Below are 26,214 nucleotides of genomic sequence, written 5' to 3' on the forward strand. Positions count from 1 at the left end.
CAAGACTCCACAGTGCAGTCATCAAAATCAGCAAGTTGAACATTGATACAGAGCTATTATTTAATTTGGCCTCCACATAGGAATTTCAATTGTCCCAATAGGCATAGTGTTAGTCTCTGAGTCATGCCAGACTCTTTGTGACCCCATGGACTGTAGCCCAGGAGTCTCCACTGTCCATGGAATTCTCCAGGCAAGAATACTGGAGTGGGTTGCCTTTCCCTTCTCCAGGGAAGTCTTCCCAACTCAAGGACTGAGCTTGGGTCTTCTGTATTGCAGGCAGACCCTCTACGGTCTGAGCCAACAGGGAAGTCTCCAGTAGGCATGGTGCCTGTTAAAAGCTCCCCAGGACAATTAGAAGATGCCGGCAGGGCTGGAAAGCCTGGTGGGGATGCGATCTACCCAGCCTATTCAGTGTTCTGGCCACAACCACCGCCAAGATCCCCTCTTCCCTTTCTCGGTTCCTCTCTCCCTGGAGCAGGGAGCTCCAGCCTTGGCAAAGGTGGCCGGCTGGTAAAAGGCATTAACCCCTTCTCTGGGGGCAGAGTCTGGGCTCTGGCTGCCTAGGCAGAAGTCGCTGCCCGGCTCCGCTATAAATAACCTGGAGGGGGCGGGCCGTGGGGCGGTGTCCCTGCGGGCGGGGAAGGCGGGAGATACCCCCAGTGCCCAGGGCCGTACCTCGGCCGCCCCGGCGCGTTGGGGAGGGAGGGGCCCACTCCGCTCCGGCCGGTAGCGGAGGAGGGTGGGAGGCACCGGAGTCAGCGGGCGGGGCTGGACGGCCGCGCTGGGAGGTGCGCTCCTGTCCGCGGCCGCACAGGGCATGGGGGGTCCCGCGGGGGGCCCACGCCTCCTCCACGTCCCGCACTGTGTCCTCTGTCTGCTCTGCCTTCTCCCGCCACTGCTTAAAGTAAGTGTGGGGTGTGGTGGGGGGTGCTGTTCTCAGGGTGGGGGTGCCGGGAGCTGGAGCTCTGTGCTCTCCTGACTGCGACGGGGCGGAGGTGGGGGGTGGGGGGCTCACTGCTTAGTTACTGGGTTTAGTTTCACTCAGCCCTGTTAGGAGATGGATGGAAGAGGTCTTAGGGCTTGGTGGCTGGCATGGAGTTGAGGATCCCTGCATCCGGTGATGGGATGGAGATGTCCTGCCTAAATGAGGGGGAAGGGGAGGGAGATGAAACTCTTAACACTAGCTAGGATTGGGACTTAGCAGCCCTTGTGGATGAGCAGAGGGTGCAGGGACACGCCCTAGTGTCTAGGACATGCTCTTTCCTCAGGTCCAGGAACCCCTAGTCTCGGTCCACTCTGCCCCTCCTCCATGGGCTGCACGCCTCTTCCTTGTAGTAGCCTCACACCCCTTCCTCACCCCATCCCAGTACTGGTCCTTCTCCACAAGGGATCCCCAGAAAGCTGTCCCCTGTCTCCTGCAGGCAGGGCAGTCCCCACCCTCTTCTCAGTGCCTGAAACCAGGCAGCCCTCCGTATCAAATGAGCAATGGAGCAAAGGGGACACCTGGGGGAACCAACCTTGCCAAGCACTTCTCAAAGCTGTAAGTATCCCCCCATGCCCAAAGCTGTGGGTGTGTGCACTGGCCAGAGTCAGGGTCTGCAGGTGGGAGCTGGGGGTGTTGAGATGGAGAAGAGCTGCACAGAAAGAGCTGAAGAAGTGGGAGTGAGGTTGGGAGGGAGTGATACCCAGAAATGGATGTGGGAGGAATTGATCTCTAACTCTTTCCCCATTTTACAGATGGGGAAACTGAGGTTCAGAGAGGGAAGGCCACACTTTTCATGAAGAGCCACGACATTAAAAGTGTTCAAGGCCATGCAGGGCAAAGGTCAGAGCCAGGATGGAGGTCAGGAGGCCTGGTCCCATCCCCATATGTCACAGAGGACTCCTTGAGCATCCACTGTCTGTGGCAAAGTGGTTTTGCCAACAGACTTGATCAAATCCCTGCTTTGCTGATTAGTGTGTCACCTTCGGCAGGCTACTCACTTTTCCCCTCAGTTTCCTCTTGGGTAAAATGAGGACGGTTTTGGTGCTTAATGAATAAGGTTGTCATGAGGAATGGTTGTGACTGTGCCTGGCACAGAGTTAGCACTCAGTAAACACAGCTGGGGCTTTGTACCAGGTACTTGAAATGAAGACACGAGGGGCCCTGCCCTTCCAGGGGGTCTGGTTAGGTGGAAGACAGGTCGGGGCACCGTGCCAAGGTGTGGTCAGTGCCCCAATGGGCAGATAGTCCCTGGGCCTGCCAGGTCCTTTTAGCAACATTGCAGGGAGCGGTGGAGGCTGTGGAGTAGGTTCACTGCCACCCACAGCCTCTCATTCCTACTCCTACTGTCTTCTCTGAGCTCTTTTGCCCCCTAGCACTTGTTCCCTGGGTGGGTGCCTTCCAAGAGAGCCTGTGTGAGGACCAGCGTTGCCCTTTGGCCCTGCCCCTCTGGGAGCCATGATGCCAACTGCCCAAGCTGGTTAGATGGAGAGTGTTGCTGGTTGCTGCCCCAAACTCCAGCGCAGATGGAAGAGTCTGTGGGAGGTTACCCTGGGTCCCAGGGATGTCAGGACCGGGAACCTCAGAGGCAAGAGTCTGCTCTCCCCTTAGAGTCCACCCAGGCCCTGCCACTAGCCCCCTGGATAGCCCAAGATTAGAGACTAGTTAACCACCCAAAGGTATCATTGCATAACTGCCAAAGAGCACTGTGGTCTCTCTAGCCCTAAAGAGCAGTCTTCTTTGCTCTTGGTCTTCGTGGTAATGCTATTTATTTCTGGATCCTTTTCCAATTATTCTGAGATTTCTGTTGTCTATGGAAATAGAGTAAGTGACCTGGAGCAGGTGGTGGGGAAATAAGAGAACCCATGAGGGACCTGGCCTCCAGCCCTCAGTAATACTTTATTCAGTAATTTATTCAGTAATACTTTATTCAACCAGTATTTAAGGACGATCATGGGTGGTAAAGACACAAGGGTGAAAACATCAGCCTTTACCCTATGAAGTTGATAGCCTAGAGCAGACATGAGCAGGAAGAAAATAATGGTGAAGAATTAATTGTGTATTTACTAGCTGGTCATGAGAACTGATGGCTCAGCAAGTAAAGAATCACCTGCAATGCAGAATGAACATGGGGTCATTCCCTGGCTCAGGAAGATCCCCTGGAGGAGGAAATGGCAACCCACCCCAGTACTCTTGCCTGGAGAATCCCATGGAAAGAGGAGCCTGCTGGGCAACAGTCCAAAGGGTCTTAAAGAGTCTGATAGGACTGAGAGACTAAGCACACACATGGGAGCTAAGAACAAGTGTGTGCAGATGTAAGAGCCTCTGCCAGAACTGGGAGGAGATCTAGTAGGAGGTGGGCAGGATGGCAGGGGTGGAGATGCGGCGGTCCGGGATAGGGACGGAGAAAAGAGCAAGCTAGAGGGAAGGCGCCAGGGTCCCAACCCTGAGAAGAGATGGTGTGAGGCTCCAGGGAGCATGGTGGTCCTGGTGGGACCTGATTTCTATCCCTGGGGAACTCAGGGCTCGCTGACTTGGGGAGGAGGCTGATCTCACAATTGCAATTGTGAAAGTTCCAGCAGGCAGTTGAGTAGTGAGGATACCCTGGGCCAGCCCCCACTGCAAGGGCCTGGAGGAGCCAAGCCTTCACTCTGGTGCTACTGGCTGCCCTCTGAGCCCTTGAGAAGCTACTTTGAAAGCAGTGCTGAAATCATACAGCCTTCTTGGGCACCAGGCGCCATGCCAAGCCCTTTACTAAAACAGTGGGAAGGTGGGGACATTTATTTACAGACAGAAATGGAGGGCAAGTAAGGCTAAGGAATATGGTGCTGGATTCCAAAATCCATGATTAAAACCGCCTCGCCCTCTGTGACACACTGGTAAAGAATCCGCCTGCCAATGAAGGAGACAGAGGTTCAATCCCTGGGTCAAGAAGAATCCCTGAAGAAGGAAATGACAACCCACTCCAGTATTCCTGCTTAGAGAATCCCATGAATAGAAGAGCCTGGCAGGCTACAATCCATGGGGTCACAAAAAGTCGGACACGACTTAGCGACGAAACATCAACAACATCGCCCTCTGTGAAGACCCCAAGAGTCTTATCTGGGTCCAGATCCTCAGATTTCTGGGCAACAAGACACTCCCTCAGGACCTCAAAACAACTTTTCTTGCTTCCGGTGGGGTCATCTGTCCCAAGAAGGCTCAGCAAACAGGGAAAACACAGAGTCCAGAAGCCTGGACTCTCCCTAACCTGCACAGCCCTTCCCCAAGACCAAGGCCAGGACCCTGCACACCCCCGCCCACCCCCCATACCCAGGGTGGGGGTGGGGAAACTCAGGGGCCATTTACCAGAAGCTAATTCATCTAATAACTCTTCCCCCAAATTCAAATACTGAGTGTTTTCTAACTTAATCAGCTAATTTGGTCTCTCCATTTTTGCCATTTTGTTGATGTTTTAGGATGTTTTTAAAAAACCCATCTGTCTGAGGGCAATGCCCATTTAATTTCATATTCCTAGTCAGTCTCAGATTTGCAGCACTTTATGAATTACGGGACTATTCTGTATTCTCTTAACTGTCATTTTCTACTTTATCTAATTTTAAGCATTTTTAGGACTCCTCAGTCAGTTTGTCTCAGGTCATTGTATCCAAAATTTTATTTTTACAAGATGTCATTTCAAATCTTCCAGAGGGAGGGGTATATTATTCCATAAGCTTATTTTGTTTATTCTCTTTAGCATGTGCACCAGGCTTACCACATGCTTGATACTGTTCTAAGCCCTGACACACATTACTGCTTTTAAGCTTCGCAACCGCCCTGGGGCATAAGACCATCATTTACCCCCATTTGACAGATGAGAAAGTTGAGGCAAATTCACGTGGTCAGTCATCTACTGGTAGTAGGGACAGGATTCAAAGGAGATAGACTGACTGCAGATTCAGTTCTGTTAAGGAAAATGTAAGATATTCAGATACCAACACAATCAGAAAAAGGTAACTCTTAGGCAAACTGACATTAGATGGGTTGATCATTAAGAGAGCATTTTAGGCCTCGTGGCCTGTTATGAGACCTCTTCCGGCAGTTCCTGCCTTCCCTCCCTCTCCCCACCCTCTTTATTCCTCCCTGCTGGTCCCTTAGACATCTGTGTGCAGAGATCAGGGCATGACACAGGACAGGGAAGAGGGACAGAGGTGGGAAGGCGCCACGGGCTTTCAGAGACGAGGGAGAGCACTTGGCAAGGAGAGGTCTGGAAGTTTCTCCAGGCAAGCTGGTGGACTGGACGGGAGAGTGGGACATCTTGGGCAGAGGGACCTGCTGGAACGTGTGGGGAAGGGAGATCTGGCTGGAAGGCTGCTGTGGACTCCTGGGCTCTTCACTCAGAGACCTGGGCAGCTGATTTTTTAGAACAGAGCACCTTCCAGAAAGCCTGTCCAGATACTCCAGAAAATAATCACCTACTTCCTTCGTCTGACTACCAGTCCCTCAGCTTCTGCCTCGGCCAGCCTCAGCTCCAGTATGGCCTCCACTGTGTCTGCTCAGGGCCCAGGCTCAGCCTCCTCTCCCCCACCTCTCTCCCCCCTCTTCTGCCCCTCTGTCTCCCTCTAGTCTTCCTCTTCTCCTCTCCCCTTTCTTCCCTCTCTCCTCTTTCCTTCCTCCCCTGTCCCCCAGTGCCCTCATCTCCTCCTCCTTCCCTGGGACAGGGACTGAGTTCCTCCTGCCTCTATTCCTAGCTCAGGCTCAATGAAACCAGTGAATGAAAGAGAACCCTGGGGAGGACTCCTCCCCCTCCCAGAGGAGTCCTCTCTGACCTTGGGCAGAGCGGGAGGAGGCAGGGTGGGAGCTTACCCCATTCCCCTCCAGTTACTGGCAGCCTGGCTGCAGGACCTGTGGTCCCAAATCTCCCAGGCTTAGACCAGTGGCTAATTTTAGAGGAAGCCTTGTCACCAAGCCAGGAGGGAGCACTAGGCTGGGCCAGACCCCCTGGCTCCAGGGAGATGGCACCTTTCAAGCCCGCCTGTCCCCTGGGGCACAGGTTCTGCTTGAACAGGGCCCAAGGGTGGAGAAAGAGCAGCTGGCATCTTGGCTTCAACCCACTGCCTCCTCCCTCTGCCAGGGCGACTCCCTTGCCCCCGTCTAAGGTGAAAGCTTCCGATTCCAGACACACCGAGGCTGGAACTAGGACCCCAGCCATTCTCAAAGGGAAAATTCAGAAAGAAGGCTGCCTGGCAAGCAGGAAAACCCCAGAGCCTGAGTTCCCAGAGCTGGGGGTCAGGGTGCCACTCTACCTGGTGGAGGGGGCCATGGTCTCATCCACACAGACATTTATTGAGCACCTGCTGTGTGCCAGGCTCTGGACTGGGAACTGTGACCTGGATGTGAGTCAAACAGACATGGGCCCTGAGGTCTGGCAGCCTGTAGCTTAGTGGGCAGGACTGAGGTGTAAGGACAGCTCTCTGCTGCTGTAACAGCCAAGAGCTAATGACACACAAGAGATAAAGGGGTCTTCAGGGGGCTCAGAGTCAGTTCCAGAAGCCAGACTTCTTGTCTCTCTTGAGCACAGCCCTGCCCAACTGACTGGGTCTGCCTCCTCTCCTGCCATGACCTAGCTCTCTGCCTGAAGCCCCCCACTCCAGTGGTGAGAGCAGCTTCTTACTCACCCTGTTTGGAGCCAGGGTCCTCCCAGCATCTGTGGACCACAGGCCTTCACCTTCTTACCCAGCTCGTCCGTGTGTACCTGACCAACTCGTAACCTACTAGACTATCTGTCCAATCGTGCCTCTGCCCCTTACTCACTCATTGTGTGTCCTTGAGCTGTGACTTCACCACTCTGGGCCTCAGTTGCCTCACCTGTAAAATGGGATCATTACAGAGACCTCAGTGGCAGTTGTGAGGATTAAATGGGCTTTGCTGAAGCATTCAGAGCTTCATCTAGGACGTAGGAAATGCTGACTACACATCAAAGAAGCCTCTTTCCAACCAGTGAGCACAGGCTAGTCTCTTGTTGATCTGTGCTGGCTTCTCATCGCAGTGGCTTCTCTTGTTGCAGAGCATGGGTGTCTAGGACAGGCAGGCTTCAGTAGTTGTGGCTTGTGGGCCTAAATGCCCCGTAGCTTGTGGAATCTTCCTGGACCAGGGATCGAACCTATGTGCCCTGCATCGGCAGGTGGATTCTTAACCGCCAGACCACCAGGGAAGTCCCACCCTCTTAATAGCATCCCTAGACCAGAAGCTTGCTGCTTCCTGTGCAGGCCCTGTGCTTCCCTGCCTCTCAGCCTTTGCTTGCCCAACTCCTGCCCCTAGAATTTCTTTCTGCTCCTCTTACCCTTCCTCCTCCCTTGGATTCAGCTTCCATGCCCATTTTCCTCACCCAGCATCCACTGAGCACTGCTGAGCAGTGAGCCCAGTGAGGGAGGTACAGATGTACTTTCAGGGGCCACTGTCTGTAGAAGAGGGGCTGTTGAGAGCTGAGGGGGAGCTGCGCTGGCTGGAGAGTTTGGAAGGTGGAACACAGGGTTCCCAGGAGGTTTTTCTAGAGGAGAAGGGCTTGATCCAGGCCATGGGACTCCCTCTAATGGGGTTGGAATCCTCTATCTCTGAACTCTCTAACTAGAGCCCTCATAGAGTCCATGGCAAGGGCCTCCATGGAACATGTGCCTTCTATGTGCCAGCTCTTGACATTCAGTAATTTGTTTAATGCACACCAAATCCCAGGGGCCTGTATTATCCTCATTTCAAAGGAGGAGGACAGGACTCAAGGAAGTTGAATAACTTGGCCAAGGCCACAGCACTGAGGAGCAGCATTCCCAGAGCCCTAAATGTGGGCGGGTTCGCAGTCTGCCGCCTCTGAGAGCTCATCACCCAGCCCTTGGGGGTATTTATTCGTGGCTGTCTCTGCTCTCCCTGGCCCACTGTGTGCTTTCTGAGGGCACCAGTCTCTTCTTCCTCCTTCCTGCCCACCTATCGCTCACCACCACCCACAGCAGCGGCTGTGTCCAAAATAGGCACCTCCAGAGTATGCCGCAGGTTTGAGCTGAGTCAGATCCAGCCAACCGGCCCCTTGAAGAGAATGAATGTCTTTAACAGCTTATTGGACCAGCGAAGAAGGAGAGGGAGCCCAGATCTGGGAGTTATTCCAAACCCTTTCTGATCTGCTTGCCATTTTGCCCACGCTTGAACAGCACACATCGATACTGAGCACAGTGGCTGTGCCCCCTGCTTTACTCAGCCAGAAGACTCAGCTGTGGCCTCAGATCACAGCAACTGATACAAGGACAGCTCCACCGTGCCTGAATCCCACTGGAGGATGTCCTGTGTCCCTGTCCGTGAGCTTAGCACACATGTTCAGACTCCCACCTAAAGCTGAACACGAGATGCCTGCATAACTGGGCCATAGTGTGGCCTCTGAGGGCTTTGAGAGAAGGGGCTTGCATCTGCAAACTCTGGTCAGTCAGAGTCCACCATCAATGCCGAGAGCCTCTGTATTGAGCATTGTTCCTCCAGTGACCTCCAGAGGCTGGGGGCTTCCTAGGAACTCACCCCATCCCCCAAATAAACTGTTACCAGCTGCTTCTCAAACAAAGAGAAGGGGGCTGGAAAGGGGGAATGGGTCAGGCCTAGGACCCGCACTTTCCCCAGACCAGCTGAGGGTGGGACACCAGAATTCTTCTTGGAGGATCTTGGGACCCAGAGTGTCCCTCCCCAGCCCACCTCACCCCTGGCATGTGGCTCTCTGGGCAGCCGGGCCTTCCTGATGCCCAAGAAGCTGACATTGGGTAGCTCCTGGCGTCCCTGGAATATGCGAACAAGAGGACCATGGCCCCTGGTATCGTCCTGCAAGCCAAATGGCCAGAGCTCCTGGCTGATGGCTCAGGAAGCTCCTTATAGCGCACACACACTATATGCATATTATTCACATACACAAGCACACACCCTACACAGACATATACATGCCCCGCACACATACCCCTTATGCACACTGACCTCACACACAGGACTTCGGCTCCCCAGCAGTTCCTTCTGACCTTAGCCCCGTGGAGACAGTTGACAGAACCTAGGAGCAATGAGTGCTTGTGGGTTCTGGCCATGCTGCTCTCACTCTCCCATCTGACCAAGCAGGGTCATTAATTAGGAGCTCCAGGCCGGTGTGGTGAGGGTGAGCGTGTGGCCTCCAGCCCCAGCACAGGAAATGGACTAAGCCTGATGTGAGGAACGTGATGTTTGAGGGCTGTCCGGCTCTGGTCCTGGGAATATTGTAGGACAAACATTGACCCAGCTGCCAGGGAGGGAGCATCTGACAGGCAGGAGAAAGGGGAGGGGCTGCCTGCTTCAGGGGCAGTCCTTTCTAGAATCAGGAATATCAGTGTTGGGGTGGTACAAAAGTCTTCTCATATACACACACGCAAGTGCACACACTCACACACACTGGTCATAGGATAAGAACAGTGGTGGTCTTGGAAAAAATGGGAGACGATGGTTAGAACTGTAGAGGGCATTGCTTTTGTTCAGTCTCACACCATGCATTTCCCAACCTCTCTGTTTTTTGCACATGTGTTGTCTATCTATGACACCACCCCTACCCTTATGACACCACCTCTATCCCAGCACTACCCTTATCAACTGGGCAAACTCCTACTCAACCTTCAAAGCCCACATCAGTGTGACTTCCTCTGTAATGCTACCCCATTCCTTCTAACCAAATTATAGACCCTGTAACAAGTTGGTTATCTATCTTTCCCACCAGAAGATGGTCCCCTCAAGGACAGAGATAACCACATCTACTTTATCTCTCCATATTTAGCATTCCCTCATGACTTTTTCAGGAGATGTGATCCTGGGTGGTTTCTTTTTTGGATGGCATTGCCATTGTTACAACAACCATATTTGTTCCCAAGCAAGTCTCTACATTGGCACCATGGTCCCTTCCTTTTCCTCTACTCGTCCTTCTGGCTGTCCCCAACATGCCACCTCTTCCAGGAAGCCTCCCCTGTCTTCCCAAGTTCAAGTTAGGAGTCTCTTTCACATATTAACCTTTGTAATTTTCTGGTTACCTGTGTGACAGGGAAACAAACTATCCACTCTTCTCCCATCTCTTCTGAGCCTCCAAGTCTAGGGGGTCCCTACCTGACCTGGGACTACTTTGAAGATGCCACTGTGTCCCCCAGCCAGTCCCCTAGCCTGACACCCAGTCGGGGTTGTACAGTGTTTGCTGGGGGATTGAAGGGCTGGTGGACACCCCCACTCCAGCTTTGCCAACCGAAGAGCACAGGGCACATCCCATCCTGGGGAGGAAACCTTTAGGGGTTGAGGGATGGACAGAGCATGTTCTTCCCTGGGGCACCAAGCCTCTAAGGCCTTTTCAGGGTTCCAGGCCTGGCCAGGCTGCTGGTCTGCTGTGTGGGGCCTTGAACTTTCCCTCCTCTTTTTTCCTCTGTACCATATGGACGAGTAAGGGACAGGACAGGGCGGGGCAGGGAGCAGGGAGGGGTAGACATATGCTGTCACTGTCTAGCCAGAGCCTAACCTTCATCCCTCTTGTCCTCTAGGTGGGGTCCAGCCAGGCACCCAGAGACCAGCCCATGTGGGCACTGCTGGAACAGTACTGCCACTCCATCAAGACCCTCGCCAACCTCTCAGGTATGCCAGCCCCTTGCCACCACCTGCAGCAGACCCTGGGAAATGAGGGCAAGCCTCTGGGCCTGGGGGAGAAGCGGGCCAAGCCAGGCTCAGCAGGTGGTAGATAGAGACTGGCTTCCAGGCCTGGGCCTTGGGTCTGTCCTTGGGCAGCCCCCTTCCCCACTGGGAGCACAGGTCGCTGATGAAGAAGGGCTTGGCCAGGAGTCCTCTCCAGCTCCCGGCTCCCTATGTCTGTGCCTAAGGAAGTGGCTGGGCTGGCATTCAGGTGCCCAAGGAGGGAGCGCCACTCTGCGGCAAACTCCAGCAGAGGGTGTAAAACACGTTCCCCGTTGCCGTGGCTACAGGTGTCACCTCCTGGTAAGAACCTGTGGAGTAGCAGCTGGGTCCCTGAGTTCTCACCCCTTAGGGTTTCCTGGCAGCTGATTCAGAGTCATAGGGCAGCCACTGCGGAGCTCAGAAGAGCCCTGGGTCTTCACGGGCTCTGGAAAGACGTCCCCAAGGCTCCGTCCAATGTCCCAGCCTTCTCAGGGCTGCAGCCACAGAGGCAGCAAGGAAGGAGGAGGGCTGCAGTGTCCCCGGGATCTGGAGCTACTGCCAGAGCAAAAGGAGACAGGAGTGCTGGCAAGAGCTGGGACCTAGCACCAAACACAGCTTGAGTCATGCACCAGAGAGGAAAACCCTGCCGTCTGCCCTCCTTACGATGGGGTGGTCAAGAGCCCAGGTGCTTGGGTCCAACAGACCCGATCCCAGATCTGGATCCCAGCTCCTCTACCTAACAGTTGCATGACCCTGAACAAGTCACCCGACCCATCATATTAATTTGCTTGTTAGTCACTCAGTCGTGTTCAACATTTTGTGACCCCACAGACTATAGCCCACCAGGCTCCTCTGTCCATGGAATTCTCCAGACAAGAATACTGGAGTGGGTTGCCATTTCCTCCTGCAGGGGATCTTCCCCATCCAGGGATCAAATCCCGGTCTCCTGCACTGCAGGCAGATTCTTTAGCGTCTGAACCACCAGGGAAGCCCATTAATTTGCTTGGGCTGCTGTAAAATACCACAGACTGTAGTTTAAACAACACAATCACAAGACCTCCCCTGGTTGACTTGTAATATCATTCATCAAATTTATAAATGGAATATGTAATATATGTATATATTGAATTTGGAAAAAGATATTTTTAAAAATCGAAGAAGACTATTAATGCTCATTATCCCACAACCCAGGAATTTTTTAATGTTTCTATCTGCCAGAAGTTTATCACACCATAGAATTTCATGTTTTTTCTTTTTTCTTTTTCCACAAAACCAGGATGATCCTGTGTCTACAGTTCTGTAACCTGCTTTTTCTTCTTGTAACTCAGAGTGAACATTCCCCTGTGTCATTAATTATTCATCCACCACATTGCTGGTGGTGCTGCCTAGCAGCCACGGTGGGGACGCGTCATCCCTCATTAACCATGCCCCTGCAGTGGGCGGTACTGGCTGTTAGGATGCCCTTGAACTTCAGGAATAGTTTCTCTGGTCCCCACATGATAGGTATCTCCTTTTAGGTGTCCACCAGTTGAGAAAATACATATTGACGGAAGCTCAGAAACAAGTAAAACAACCTACTGTTTAGATATATGTACGTGTGATAAAACTGAAAAAATTAAGAGCAAAGGAATGATAAATGCAACATTCAAAAGAATGTTCCCTCTGAGGAAGGAGTGGTATAGATAAATTTGTAAGTGATTGGTAATGATCTAGTTTTGGATTGGGCAATAGATCATTATATGTGCTACTACATACAAACTTCCATAACAGAAAAGACTAAAATGAAATAAAGTTGGGCCATGTATAGGCTAATGATGACAAAGGGTCATGAATCAAAGACTATGATCAATTAAATTGCATGACCCTAAGGTCCAAATAAAGAAAAAAAAAACAACCCACATAATCACAAGAGACTTCAGACAGGCTTTAAATGGATTGTTTCTGTTTTATTCATCACAGAGGAATCTAATAGAGCATATACTGTAAGTTGTAAGGCATATTATTTTTTTAGTCCATAGGCAATGTAAAGTCCAAATGGAATCAAGGATCCCTTGGAAATAACTCCCTAATCCAACACACACACACACACACACACGCACATTCACACACACACACCAGGACTGGTCATATGTGAAGAGACCCTTGGATCTCAGGAGACAGGGCTTCTGCCAAAGCATCCATTCCTTCAGTGTTGATTTGCTGAGCACAACCATGAAGCACTCTGATGGGTGCTGGGGACTGGTTAGTGAACATGACCAGCCCTGCCTTCCACAATAGAAAAACTAATAACCTTGATGTGATATAGACTAGCCCCCAGCAGACCGAGGCATGGAGAAGAGCCACCCCCCAGATGAGACAAAGGAGGTGGGGGCTAAGCTGAGCATTAGAAGGGCGGACGGGAGTCAGCTGGGGTAGCTGCAATAGAGCGGTAAGCGCGTTCCCGGCAGAGGGAACAGCACATGTGAAGGTGTGGAGGTAGCGACTGTTCCAAGGGAATGGTGAGTGGACCCACAGGGCATCTCAAGTTAAGCAAGAGGAGAGGATGGGGAATAGACAATCATGAAGAGCGCTGTTTGCGGTGCTAAAGAGCTGGGCTTCATCCCAAGGGCAGTGGAGAGCTGCTCTTGCAAGAAGTCACACGATCTTAGAAAAATCACTTCCTCTGCCCAGTGGAGGAGGCAAGGAGCCCAGTCTGGCTGCTGTGGAGAGGAGGGTGGCCTGGGAGGGGTTGGAGGGGGAAATTCCTTTTCTTCCTCTGGGCCTCCATTTGGCTATCTGTAAATGAGAGTGTGGAGTTGGACAGTTGCCAGGAGCCCTTCCTGCTCTGCAGCCTGGTCCCTGGCTCCACTTGAAGACACCAGGCCATCTCCACTGTGCCAAGGTGAAGTGAGATGGGATGAGGAAGGAGTATCTGGTCTGGCCTCAGGGACCATCCCCCGTGCCACGAGGCAAGAGTGGGGGCACCTTCTGGCCTCTCCCAAGCCTTCCATGCCCTCAGCAGCCCCATTGTAACTACAGTGAACCCCACAGCCTGTACCAGTTCTGTATACTCTTCAGCCTGACTGAGCACAGCCACTCAGACATGCAGACTGTCCCCTTAAATCCTGTTTTCTAGCGGATATCTGATGGGTGGTGGGATGAGTAAGAGAAAGTGTGTACTGTGCAGACCCGTGACTATGTGAGATGCCGTGTGTGTTTCCATTATGCTCTGCACACCTATCCGGTGTTCAGCTGAGCCCTGGAGCACCTGGACTGCCACTGCAGCTGCCATCAGAGGTGGGCCAGAGGTACCTGCCCCCACGAAGCCCAAGACACACAGGTGTCTCCCCCAGCACCTGTCACACTTCCCTACAACTTATTTGCTACCTCTCCCACCAGCCTAGGGGCATACAGACTGTCCTGAATACCTCTGCCCCAGTGCTTGGCCTGGGAGCTCACCTCCATCCCAGGGACCTGCCACCCGCCTCTGCTTCCTTAGCTAGCAAAAAGGCCCAAACTTTAAGGGTAGTTGGAGTTCATCTAGGTGAGGAAAGTTTTTGCTCTTTACAATTTCTTCCTCATTTACTTATTTGCAAACACTAAAACGAGCTGTAAAATGCATTTGTTCCAAAGCTGCCCCTTTTTTTCATTTTCCTCTCTGTCACATCTAGAATAGCAGACAATTGTGCTGGTGATAATAAACTCCACAATGAAATGCCACTGCATTCTGGAGGCCAGGGGGCCTTGGGTCTCTGGGCCTGTGCTCAGGTCCCGACTGTCCTGTCAGGATGCAGAATGGTCTTTAGCTCTGCCCCTGAAATGGTCACTTCCCAGAGGAACCTTTATCACATGTGCTCTCCAGTTAAGAGCAGTCCAGGTCACCCAGGCCAACCTTCCATCCTGCATGTGAGACATTAAGTCCTTGGCCTCTGGTCACTGGGCACTCACCTCCCCCTGAGACAGCTGCTTTTCTTGTGCGGTGGCTCTGGTGATGAACAGGTTAATAACTTTAGCTTGGGCTCTCCTTTCCCTCTGTGCTGGGAGCAGTGTGTGGAGCACCCTCCTTTGTGCATGAATGAGACTACTTCCCAATGAAGAAATGGGCTGATCCTGCCAGCCACAGTCTAGCCTGTGGGGGACAAGCCCTGTGCAGCAGGGCTTGGTCTGGGACTCAGCCCGAGTCTCAGCCTGGCACTGGTGGCAGGACTCTGCCTAGGGTTGGGGTTGGGACCCAACTGATCCTCGCCTGCTCCTGGCACTGGTTATTAGGGACAGTCAGGGACCTCTGCCTCTGCAGCTGCCCAGAGCTGAGCCAAGGGCTCTGTCCATTTAAAAGGCAGAGGATAGACCTGGCTGGCTGGTCTGCACCTCGTACCTGCCAATCAGCTGGCCCCAGAGAGATTCCCGTGCTTGCTCTCTGGCTCTGCCTGGGCAATGAGAGCAGCATTAATATGGAGGCTGGTGAGACTGGAGCACACAAACACAGCCCAGTGTGCCTCTCCCCTCTCCCTGCTCAGGAAATAATGCTGGCTCAGGATGCTCTCAGCCTTGCCTTGCAGCTTTGTTCCCAGTGAAAGAATCCAAGAAGGACAAGGACCAGCCACCCTGGGGCTTCCAGCCCAGCTGGGACTGGGTCCCAGCTCTCCCTGCCCTCTAAAGATAAAAGCACACACATACACATTCACACACATGTACATCTCCCTCAGTCTTTGCATCTCATAACTCAGGACCAGAGTCTCAGGGCTGGGAAGGGCCTTTGAGAACGTTTCACTGATGGAGAAACTGCCCCAGAAGAGAGGGTGAGAATTGGGTTAACATGCAGGGAGAGCAGAGACAAAGGCAGGCCTGAATCCAGCCTGAGTTGAGGTGAACCACATCCCAGGCCCTGTATCCCAGATCCACCCCCACCCACCTCAGTAGACCTGAGCAGTGGACCTGCCCTCGCACTCAGAATGGAGCCACAGGGAGTTAGGGAGCAGGCAGTCCTGAGGGGCCTGGGCAAATTCCAGATAAAGGTTTTCAGCTCCTCCACACTTGCTGTGGGGTCTGATCTCCCCTCCACACTTACTTAAACACAGACACACACCCTGCTGTAGAAACCAGTTTCAGGTTGCCCTGCCCAAGCCAAGAGGAAAAGAGATTCTCACTTCTCCTTTTATTCCCTCTGAAACCCAGGGCAGTAAGACCTGGGTGTTTGAGGTTCTCCAGATAATTTCAGCCAGTTTCTCCCCTGGACTTCTCCATCTCAGTGAATGGCAACGCTACTCCTGCCCCCAGTCACCCAAGCGGGAGACCTGGCATTACCCCTGCCTCCTGGCTCCTGTTGGAAGCCACCCACCCATCCCTCTTTCCAGTCCTGCCTCACCAGGGCTGGTTTTCCCCGAAATCCCTCTCCACCCCAGCCCCCATGGGCTGGTACAGGTCTGCATCTATTCAAGCCTCTTGATCTCGCCAGCCTCTTTCGTGGCTCCCTTGATTCCCTCGACGCCCCTCCAATCCACTCCTTTCCCAGAGGCCACGGAGGCTTTTCTAGAGTGCAGATCTGCTCGTGGGCTCTCCACTCCCTGTCATCCCCTCCAGTGTCCTCGCTCAAGGAGAAGAAACAAATGGCGAGACATCGAAGGAGAAGAAACACGAGGCGAGCTTCTCGGGCGGGCGGGTGCGCTTTCCTGCCCCCTGCAGCCCCCGGAACCCGACCCTCGGGCAGGTCATCCGCCACCCAAGGCGCACACTGTCCGTTCCCGCCGCCCTCCTCCAGACCTGGTGTGAGCCGGAGAAGGCGGACTCCGGGTTGGACTGGTGGGCCGAGGGAGGGAGCCTGGGCCTGGCCGAGAGGAGCCTCCCGGCCCCGCCCCCTGATGCAGCCATTGGCCACGACCGAGCGGGTGGACCCGCAGCCGGGTACGTTCCGCGGCTCCTCTCCGCTAAGGTTCAGACTTGGCAGTCCCCGACGTTCGAGCGCAGCGCCGGGAGGCTGTTGGCAGGTCGGGGCTGGGCGAGAGGAGCCAAGACTGCGCTCTCTCAGCCGCTCACTCTAGAACCCAGCCCCTGGCAGCCACGCTGGGCGCGCAGTCACACTCCCTCTCCGCGCGCGGCTCCGGGGCGCAATGGACGCGGCACTGCTCCACAGCCTGCTGGAGGCCAACTGCAGCCTGGAGCTGGCCGAAGAGCTGGTTTTGGACGGCTGGGGGCTACTCCTGCACTCCGAGGGTAGGCGAGAGCCGAGCAGACCCGGGCGGCGCGGACTCCTTGCCTGGCGCGTTGGGTGCGCCCAGGTCCCCGCGCTCGAGCGCCTCGCGCCCTGCGTCCTGCGGCGCCCCGCGGGCCCCAGCAACCTCTCTGATCCCCGCTCCGCTCTCTCCCATCACCAGGTCCCTACTCCTACTGCAACACGACCTTGGACCAGATCGGGACGTGCTGGCCCCGGAGCGCGGCCGGAGCCCTGGTGGAGAGGCCGTGCCCCGAGTACTTCAACGGAGTCAAGTACAACACGACCCGTGAGTGTCCCTGGGACCCTCCGCCGCGGGCTCAACACCTGGCTCCCAGGAGGGCGGTTTAGAGGGTAGCGAAGGCTCCGAAGCCAGCGTCGAAGACCTGAAAGCCACGGCACGGTCATAGCGCCGGCATTAAAGACATAATATTAGGGGCGCTCTCTCTGCCCGTACCTCGGTAAGACAGTGATTTGCACACGATTCCCGTGCTCCATGCGCTGAGAACCCAGAAAGAGGAGAAGGAAATCCTTCCTTTTGAAGACAGATATCTCTCCCACATTATATACTCTGGTGCCTGAAGTTTCTCAGTTAGGGCTTCTCTTTGTTTAGCCGATTTCCGCCCCGCATCTCCCCGGGGCGGTGGGGAGGGATGGGGCGCCTAGGATATGTTCCCAACCCCCAGAGTGAGTGCGGTGGTCAGAATCTACGGTGGGAGAAGGGGAGAGCAAGAGGCAGGAAAGATGGGGTGAGGCTTATGTTGGGGCTGGGCATGCGAAGTGTAGCTGTTTCTGAACCAGAGTGTGGGGTGTAGTCTCTTCCCTACCTGGATGTCCTGGGACTGGCTTTCTGGGCTGTGAGTCAGGGGCAGTGGTCAGCATTACTCCTGCCACCCAGCGTGGTGTCTGAATCAGGCCCACCCCCACCTCCTGGGGAGAACGGCCTGTGTCCCCCTTCCTCCTGGCAAATCACTGGCTAGCTTGCCACTGTGTGGAGGACAGCAGCAGATGCTCCAGGAGTCACACAGCATCCAGGTGGGGTGGTTCCGTATGGGTTCTGGGAGGGGAAGGGGGTGCCTGAGTCTATGCCCTGTGGAAGGTCCAATGGGAGCCAAGTGGCAGTGTCTTGTGAGGTGTGGGACGCAACATCACTAGCCCACCCTGAAGGGCCACTCACATCTCCAGCCCCACCCACAGCAGCAAAGAGCCTTCGGGATGCTAGGCAGCAGTGGAGGGCACCTGTTTGTCTGAAGCCCCTCATCCTGGAAACATCATAGCAACCTCTGTGTGTCTGGATAGTGGCATAGCTCCCCCATCAGCTCACTCATGCATGCTCTCTCGCATGCGCACACACACACACACACACACACACACACACACACACAAACATGTATGTCTGTCCAAACTCATACCTTCACCCAGAGAGATGGTTAGTGGGCTAGACCGCAGCCTCTGCATCTAATGCTAAGCAGCATTGCCCGGTCTGCACCAGCGGAGGGCTCTCGTGGGCCCAGAGAGCAGCTTGCTTGGAGGAGTCCAATGGCAGTGGTGCTCCTAATGGAAGGGGGTGGGAGACCTAGTGGGGCTGCTGAGGAAGATTTCTGCATCATCTGACCACGCTTCCTACCCATGATTAAGATAGACCTTCCAGGGAGGAGGTGAGGTCCCCGATCCAGGAGATGCGCAAGCAGAAGGAATGGCTTCCATGCTCCTTGCCAGTCCTGAGATTATAAAACTGTGTATTTAGGATCCTGTGCACTCTGTGGGGTGGGGCAGTGGAGATCAGGGTCCCTGATTCAGTCTGAGCCAGAGATAAACGCTAAGTGAGGTGATGTGGCTCTTTGCCCCTCAGCCTGTGGACCTGGGGCAGCCCTGCTCTGGTTCCCACCCCTGCCTGGGCTGTCCCCTTTCTCCCCAACCCACCTGGAGCCCCCAGGGACTGGTACTGGGTCTCCTTGCTTCAAACAGTTTATTAAACAGCTACTATGTGCCAGCCACTGCACTGGCATTGAGGCCCTCACTCACAATTGCAACAGACAAAGGGATACAGAGTAAGAAATGCCATGATGGGGGAGTGCAAGGGGACTGTGGATGAGGAGGAAAGTGGGAGGGGAGATGGGGAAGGCTTCCCAAAGGAGGTGTTGCAGCACCTCCCACACCACTCACACCATGTCAGGTGAGAAGCCAAGAAAAGGTCAGGGCGCCACCAAGGTTGGCACACGTAGTGCTGATTAGCCCCTGGTACTGATGAACCACTGTCTTCATTTGGACCAAAGTACTGCCCACAGTCTGACTCCTGGTGAATGGGAGAAGCATGGGGGCAGAAGGAGCATTGCTATTAATCAGTGTGACAGCTGAGGTGTGAAGAGCCGAGGCAGCTAATGTCAATGGCAATGATTGATTTCTCTCCTCCCCTGCCTCCTGGCCACTGCTTCTTTCTGCTCTGTTTGCCTTTTCAGTGGGATCTTTTCTGGACAAAGAAGGACACAGGAGGAAAAGAGGTCCTATGAGAAGCCTGGGGGAAGAGGTACAGGGGTCCTGGCTCTCTTCTTGCCCAATTTTGTTATGCTGCAGCCAGATCGCTGCTGAAGCCTCATTGTTTAGAGGGCAGGCATTGTCCAGGTGGGACAGCAGCTTAGGCATTAGTCCTGGTGAACTTTCACCCACTCAGCTGAGCACAGAGAATCGGCAACCAAACTCCCAAATGTGGACCATGGTCCAGGTGCCAGCTACCACTGAGAGAGCTTGGCATACATGACCTCCCACGTTCCCACCTCCCTAAGGCCCCCTGAGGTATGTACTGCTCTTGTGCCCATATTGCAGATGAGAAAGCTGAGGCTCAGAGATGTGAATGGGATTTTAGCAGGTGAAAGAGTCGTAGGTCTAGGGGAAGAGATGGAAGCATGCTTTGTGCCTTGGAACTGGCTGGTGTTATATGGCGTACAGGTAGTAGGAGAAAGAAGCAAATGAGAGCAGATGAGTGGGTGATGGTCAAGTGATGTAGGGGGTCGCATAGGACTTCACCTTTGGTGTGGCAGGGAGCCTGGGGCCGCTTGTACAGGGAGGAGTTCAGCTTCAGGGCTCAGAGTCTCTGGCCACAAGAGGAGGGGCTAGGAGCCACTGTAACTGACCTAGGTCAAGGGGAGGCTGCAGATGCAAAGGACACATCTGTAACTCACAAGACTAGAGGGACAGGAAGGGGGCAGAGTCAGGGACCACACCAGGAAATCAACGAGCACAGATGAGTATATGTGGACTCTGGGGACCTGGAGGGACTTCTGAATGAAGATGCAGCGGAGAAGGCAATTGGCTGGATGGGGAAGCCCAGGCAAGCGCCTTGGGCTGGAGACAAGGTATTCGAGAGTTCTTATGTGATTAGCGAACAGCCACAGGAGGGAGTGTGGGAGGCTTGATCAGAGCCTTGTTATTCTTACCCAGAGACTATTTCTGGATGCAGCAATGGCCAAGGGAAGAGGAGAGACTTGTTCAAGGCCACTTATGCTAGTCTGTGGCAGAACCAAGTTAAGTGTCCGTGTGTCTGAGTCCCCTCCACTGTTCTCCCCACTCCACGTCACTGCTTCAGTGGCCCAGGTTCTGTGTGTCTGTACTGTCGTTTGACCTACGTTAACACATTGATCTTTACAATCACCCAATGATAGAGACATAGTATTATCCTCATATTACACATGAGGAAACTGAGGCACCGAGGGCGACTCTGCCAAAGTCACACAGCTTATAACAGGACAAGGATTCTAGCCAAGGCTCTGCTGCCTCCAAGGAAGCAACTCTGACGGACTAAGCAGAGAAGGGATTTGTTGAAAGGATATCAGGAAGTTTATGTAATTATTGGATAGGTTGGAGAATCAGATATGGGGTCCCCAGCCAAGAACTGAGAGCAGAGCTGGCCTAGCGAGGGAACCTCCACTCTCTCTGAGTGGGCCTTGACAATGCCGTGATCCCTGATCACCAGACGGGCCTCAGCCCTGCCATCATCACTCCCTTAGGATCTCAGGCTTCCTGCAGTGGTCCTCAGGAAGCCTTCTCCCCACCTCCATTTTGTGGGCTCCCAGCTCACTGATTTCCTTGGTGCCAGAGCCTCTGAGGAAGTGGGGGAAGGGGGACTCGGATTCCCCAGTCCAGCTCTGGCTACAGGGGAGCCCAGAAGGGGAGGGCCTTTCATTTCAGCTCTATGGCAGGAGGTGTTCTCTGCATACACACACCCCCTCCCCCCAGGTTTCCCTGTGCCCATATGGGAAGCAGGTTCACATTCTGGGCCACCTGAAACTAACATAATGTCCATATACAGTGGAACCTGGAGCAAGTCCCACCCCCTTCTCAGGCCCCAGTGCCCCTGTCCCAGGGAGAAGGGAAGTGGTTTAGCTCGGCGGTGGTTTGGCTGGAGGTGGGCACTGCACTCCATTTTCCCCCCACCTCTCACCTGCGTTCTCTCTGGTGCCCGTCTCTGTACGCGAGTCTCTCTGTGCTTCTCTGTCTCCATGACTCTATCACTGGTTCTGGTTCTGTGTTTGGTTCTGTCTCTGTCTCTGGGTGTATTTTCTCCATGTCTCTTTCTGTGTGTATGTTTCTGTGTATTTCTCAGTCTCTCTTTTGTTTTCTATCTGTGTGGTTCTCTCCCACCTTAGCTCCATCTTCCCTCTCTGTACTCCCCTCCATCTCCCAAATCCTCTATCTCTCCTTCCTCCCATTGCTCACTCTATCTGCCCTGCTCTGACACCTCCTCTTGGCTGTCACTGTGGTCCTCGGCAGGGGGTGGGGATGGCAAAGGAGGGTCCTGCAACCACATGGGCAGGGTCATTTTCCTCCTGTGGAATCTCTAAGCCCAGCCTGGCTCAGCCTCAGCTTCTTGACCTCAGGCTCTCACCAGGTCCTGTTGAGAATGGCAGGCCCATCAATACTGAAGGATCTGCCAGGGTGGGGCAGAGACACCCCACCTAACTCAACCCCATGGGGAGGACTGGGGTCCCCAACTCCCAGTACCCCACTCTAGAGACATGCTGAAGACCTGGTTGTATTAAAATGGGAACACATAAACTAGATGGTCTCCAGCCACAGGGGTCTTCCCCCTGGGTCTGCCTGCTTGTACTTGGGAACCAGGGGTGATGAAAAAGGCTAAGCCCTGTTATCAGAGAGCCCCAGGGTGCTTAAAGACCAAGCTCACCCAAATCAGCCATAAGGGATTAGAAAGATAAGCTTGGTGGGCACTGGAGCATTCCTGGAAGGCTTCCAGGGGGGTGGGCAGGGCTGGTTCTTGAGATCTTGAAGTAGTGGGGACATCACATTTGTTTGAGGACAGACCTGGTGCCAGGGTGGAGCCTCAGCTCCAGAGTCCCAGGAAGATAGCCCTCTGCATTGAGAAGTAGAAGCTGTGACTCCAGGAACTCATGTCTGCATTCCTAGTCCCTAGTGAGACCCAACCACACCCTGAGCCATGAAGCCAAAGGGTCAGCAGTTCCCTTTTGAGAACTGTCCCCTGCTGGGAGACAGGGAAAGTTGGATGCTTATCACTGAAGGTTTGGCTGAGGGAAAGAGGAGCAAAGAAAGATAGCAGAAAAGGACACCTCTCTAGCCATCCAAACACGTGAGAACTTCTGTGCTGAGTCTGGCACTCCCCTCCCTTGCTGCTTAAGACTGGGAGATGCTTCGTCCAGAGAGTAAAAGATACTTACCCAGGGTTCCACAGAAGGCCAGGGCCCTGAACAGTCTCTGCTAGCTCTAAGAGCTCTTGGCCCACACTCCACATCTGCATGCTTGGGGCCTGAACCACTGAGAAACATTACAGTGGACTCCCAGCTGTCCTTCTGCCTAAGCACCCTTCATCTCAGGCGAGACCAAAGGTGCGGCCTCCCGTGACTTTCCCTCACCCCCTCACCAGGAATCCTCCACTTAATATCCCTTCATTGGGTTTATATGTTTCCCTTTCTCCACTAGAAACAAGCTCTTGAAAGAGGCATAAGACCTGAATCAGCCTTCCAGGGTCCCCTTTGTTAGAGAGAGAGGTTTAAAGAGAACTGTTTGGTATTTGCTCTTCAGTGAAATAGCACAGCCAAGGCTGGAGGAATACATGGAAGAAAGTTGATTCCGAAAAAGAAGGGAAAGCAAGTTGGGAAGACTTCATGGAGCAAGTGCTGTGGAGCACACCCTGGATAACTGGGCCAGTGATGTAGGTGGAAGGGAGGGGGGGAACAGGGCCAGATCGTGGAGGCCTTGGATGCCAGGGCATGGGCTTCAGCTCTGCTCACGCTACTCAGACCCCAGATGCTCATGCACAGCATCGTGAGGCAGGACTGGAATACTCCCGAAGGGTGCTGCTTGATGTTCAGGATGTACCTTCTAAATATGAATCCAGACTGGCTGAGAACTTTGAACTTGTCCCTCTCCCTCTCCTGCCTTCCCTCCTGCTGTTAAGTCAGAAGCTGCAGCATCCTTCGCTGTCCCTCCACCCTGGCAACCCCAGCAGGATCGGGAACCGCCACAGCAAATTCCACCCCCGGCGACTCTCAGGGACCACCCCAAAGGACCCTAAAGGCAGCCCACCCACCTCAAACCAGGTGCTCCAGAGTCTGGCCCGAATTTCCCTTTACAGCACCTGCAGGGGTGGGGCTCGGGATGAAGAATAGCAGGAGGGACCCAGACTCAGCTTCAGGGGAGCCCACCCAAGTCCTGGCTGTGCTGGGATTCACTGAGTGAATGGGGTGGGGGATCAACCCCATCTGAGTCTCAGTTTCCTTATCCATGTGAAGGACACAGGAAACATACTGACCTCATGGGCCCCTGTCACAACCAAGAGACAGCCTATGCACCTGGAGACAGTCCCAGCCTGTGCCTGGGACTCCCTGTGCACAGTAGGCCATTTCAGCAAGGGGAGTAGAGTGTGGCTTAGGGTCTGGAGGGAGGAGCAATCGTGTCCTTGAGGGTCCCACTCACACTAAGGATAGTTGTCCTCCTACTGGGGTGGTGTGGCATTCTATTGACCTTGAGAGGCACCAAGCTGTGTGGTCTCTGGATGGTGTCTTGGGGCGCCAAGAGGGGGCAGTCTGTCTACACTAAGAGGACCTGATCCCCAAAGGTCTCCGGAGAGAAGTGACCCCCTGGCCCCCAGAGACCCCTGTGTTAACAGGAGAACAAAAGACTGCCAGCCAGAGATGCCCTGCCCCACCCCCCATCAGTTCACAGAAACGATGGTTGGGAGCCAGTTCTAATTCTACTCATCTCACCTTTGGGCAGGTTTTTCTCCTCTTTGAGCCTCACTTTCTCTGTATGAGGTGGGTGGGGAGCTGGATGCATTCTCGGGGCCCCCTTCCCCTGACATCCTCCTCTCTACAGCAGCCTCTGCCTCGAGGGTCCTTCTCCCAGCCTCCCTCTGCTGGCCGGCGTCATGGCGACAAGCCGATGGAGCGTTGCTAGGCATGACTGGAAGGAGGGAGCCTGCACAATAGCGGCCCGAACAAGGGTAGGCGCCTCCTCCCACTTGCCCCTTCCCTGGAGAGGCCAGTGATCTCACACAGTGAGCTGGATTCTACTCACACCTCTTCCCTTTGTCATGGACCCAGTGGGGTCTGCACTGTGCCTTCCTGACTCAGTTTCCCCACTCTCTGCTGTAGGAGTGGACATTTACCCCTCCCACACCTACTCAAGGACAGAAAGGCAGAAATAGAGAGCTGGGGGTTTGGGGAGGTCCAGAGTGATGGTGGGGTCTGGAGAGCAGTGTCCACACAACACGGAAAAAATGGGAAAGAGGTTCCCTTCCCCTCTGTCACAAGCAGGTGGCCCTGAGGAGGCCCTTCCTAACCTGATGACTGGCTTGATGATGGCAGATTCTCAGTCTCTCAGTGCGGCAGGTGGGTTCTGAGTTTGGGTCAACATCACCAGCTGCCCCCACCTCTACCCCCCGCAACGTGCAGTAATCAAATAAGACAGGAAATGTGCAGGCCTAACTCAGGGAGACGCACATTGTTTGGGTAGCTCCAGGAAACTGCTGTTGGCACAGGGCTGAAGGTGAATGTGGGACAGGGGTGGGCTGCTTAGGGTTAGATCTTAGGAGCTCTCCAGTTCACTGAAGCTGCCTCCACGGTGAGAAGCAGGGAGTGGTAGCATTCTGCTATCCGTGGTACTGAAAGTTTCAGTCCCGCACAGTGACCTCATTCCTTCAGTAAATATTGCTTCTGGCCCTTCCCGTCTACCTGTCAGCACCTTTCCACCCTCACTTCTTGTCATTTTCTTTCCAGACAGCCAATGACCACATTGCTGCTCCTCCACCACAGGCTCACTCATCCTCACACCCCGCCTGACTCTTCAACTCTGTTTCATAACTACCACTAAAAAAATGGTCCCTCATGACCCCCATCTCCCATAGACTGCCAGTTCAACTATCAGAGATAGAAGTGCCAACCTCAGGAGTGCTTAAAAGTGACATATGGATGTCTGCGGTTGTTACAAGGGCTTGAGGGTACTACTGGCCATTTAGCAGATTGAAAAGTCCCATGCAGCAAAAACTTGACCCACCTGAAATGCCAATATAGCATCACTGAGAAGCAGTTTACATTACTTTTCATGAGTGGGGAAGCTGAGGCTGAAAGGGGTAGGACTTAACCAACATCATTTAATCAGCCAGAGACAAAACTACAGCTAGAATGTAGGTTTCCATCTTCTCCCAGCCAGGCTCCTGGACCACTCAGGTGACTGCCCAAACCAGAAACTCTCATCAAAGTGTCAGCCTCTGAAAGGGAGAGAGCATATTGTAATAAGGGCTTTCAACAGGCCAGGGCCGCTCTGGGGGCAGAGTCCTGTCATACTGCCAGGGTTAGAGTCCGGGCTTCCCACACCACAGAGCCCTAGAAGAGAAGACCTTGCCTGCATCATACAGACCTTGGTGCCCCTGGAAGACTACACTGCACAGCACTGGCATCGACCTTTGGTGGGGGCACCTGTGTTGCTGTGGTAACAGGCACCCGCCTTGCTGCCTCCATCCCCACAATTCTGGCCTGACCACCTGCCCTGAGACTCTCTGTGCCCATCTTCCTCTGGCTCCCAGGGGGGACTCTTCCAATCTTCCTTTCTTCTGTTCGAGGCTGTGCCTGAGGGTTTAGTGTCCTCATTAGCCAACTCTCCTGAAGTGCTGGGAGCATCTGTCTTCCAGCCTCCTGGTACTCAGTGTGTATAACCAGAGCCTTATTCCCAGGCATGACTGGGTCCCCAGAGGGGAAGCCCCCCTCCCACCACTGCATCCCACACCTCAGACCCTGCTTTCCTAGGTTTTGCCAGATTTGAGTTAATTTGATTCAGCCCACGTGTACTCAGTGGCTCACTCCCGAGGCAGGATCTGTTGACTCCATGGTTTCTGCATACTTGTCTGTCC

The 26,214-nt window shown here is 54.0% G+C and overlaps 1 protein-coding gene across 2 annotated transcripts in view; it reads left to right on the forward strand.

Moving 5' to 3' along the window:
* The first annotated feature begins 784 nt into the window (after nucleotides 1-784).
* The window catches only part of CRHR2 (corticotropin releasing hormone receptor 2), a 44,936-nt gene continuing 19,506 nt past the window's right edge, over nucleotides 785-26,214 (forward strand). The window contains exons 1-3 of one of the 2 annotated variants that reach the window (XM_040259694.1): nucleotides 785-904; nucleotides 10,525-10,615; nucleotides 17,002-17,127. In XM_040259694.1, the coding sequence (XP_040115628.1) occupies nucleotides 818-904; nucleotides 10,525-10,615; nucleotides 17,002-17,127 (304 nt within the window). In that variant the 5' untranslated portion in view covers nucleotides 785-817. The remainder of the gene's footprint in view (nucleotides 905-10,524; nucleotides 10,616-17,001; nucleotides 17,128-26,214) is intronic. The other variant, XM_040259695.1, reaches the window with a different exon arrangement.

The sequence above is a fragment of the Oryx dammah genome, unplaced genomic scaffold (assembly GCF_014754425.2).
Source record: "Oryx dammah isolate SB20612 unplaced genomic scaffold, SCBI_Odam_1.1 HiC_scaffold_18, whole genome shotgun sequence".
In the NCBI taxonomy this organism is placed as follows: Eukaryota; Metazoa; Chordata; class Mammalia; order Artiodactyla; family Bovidae; genus Oryx; species Oryx dammah.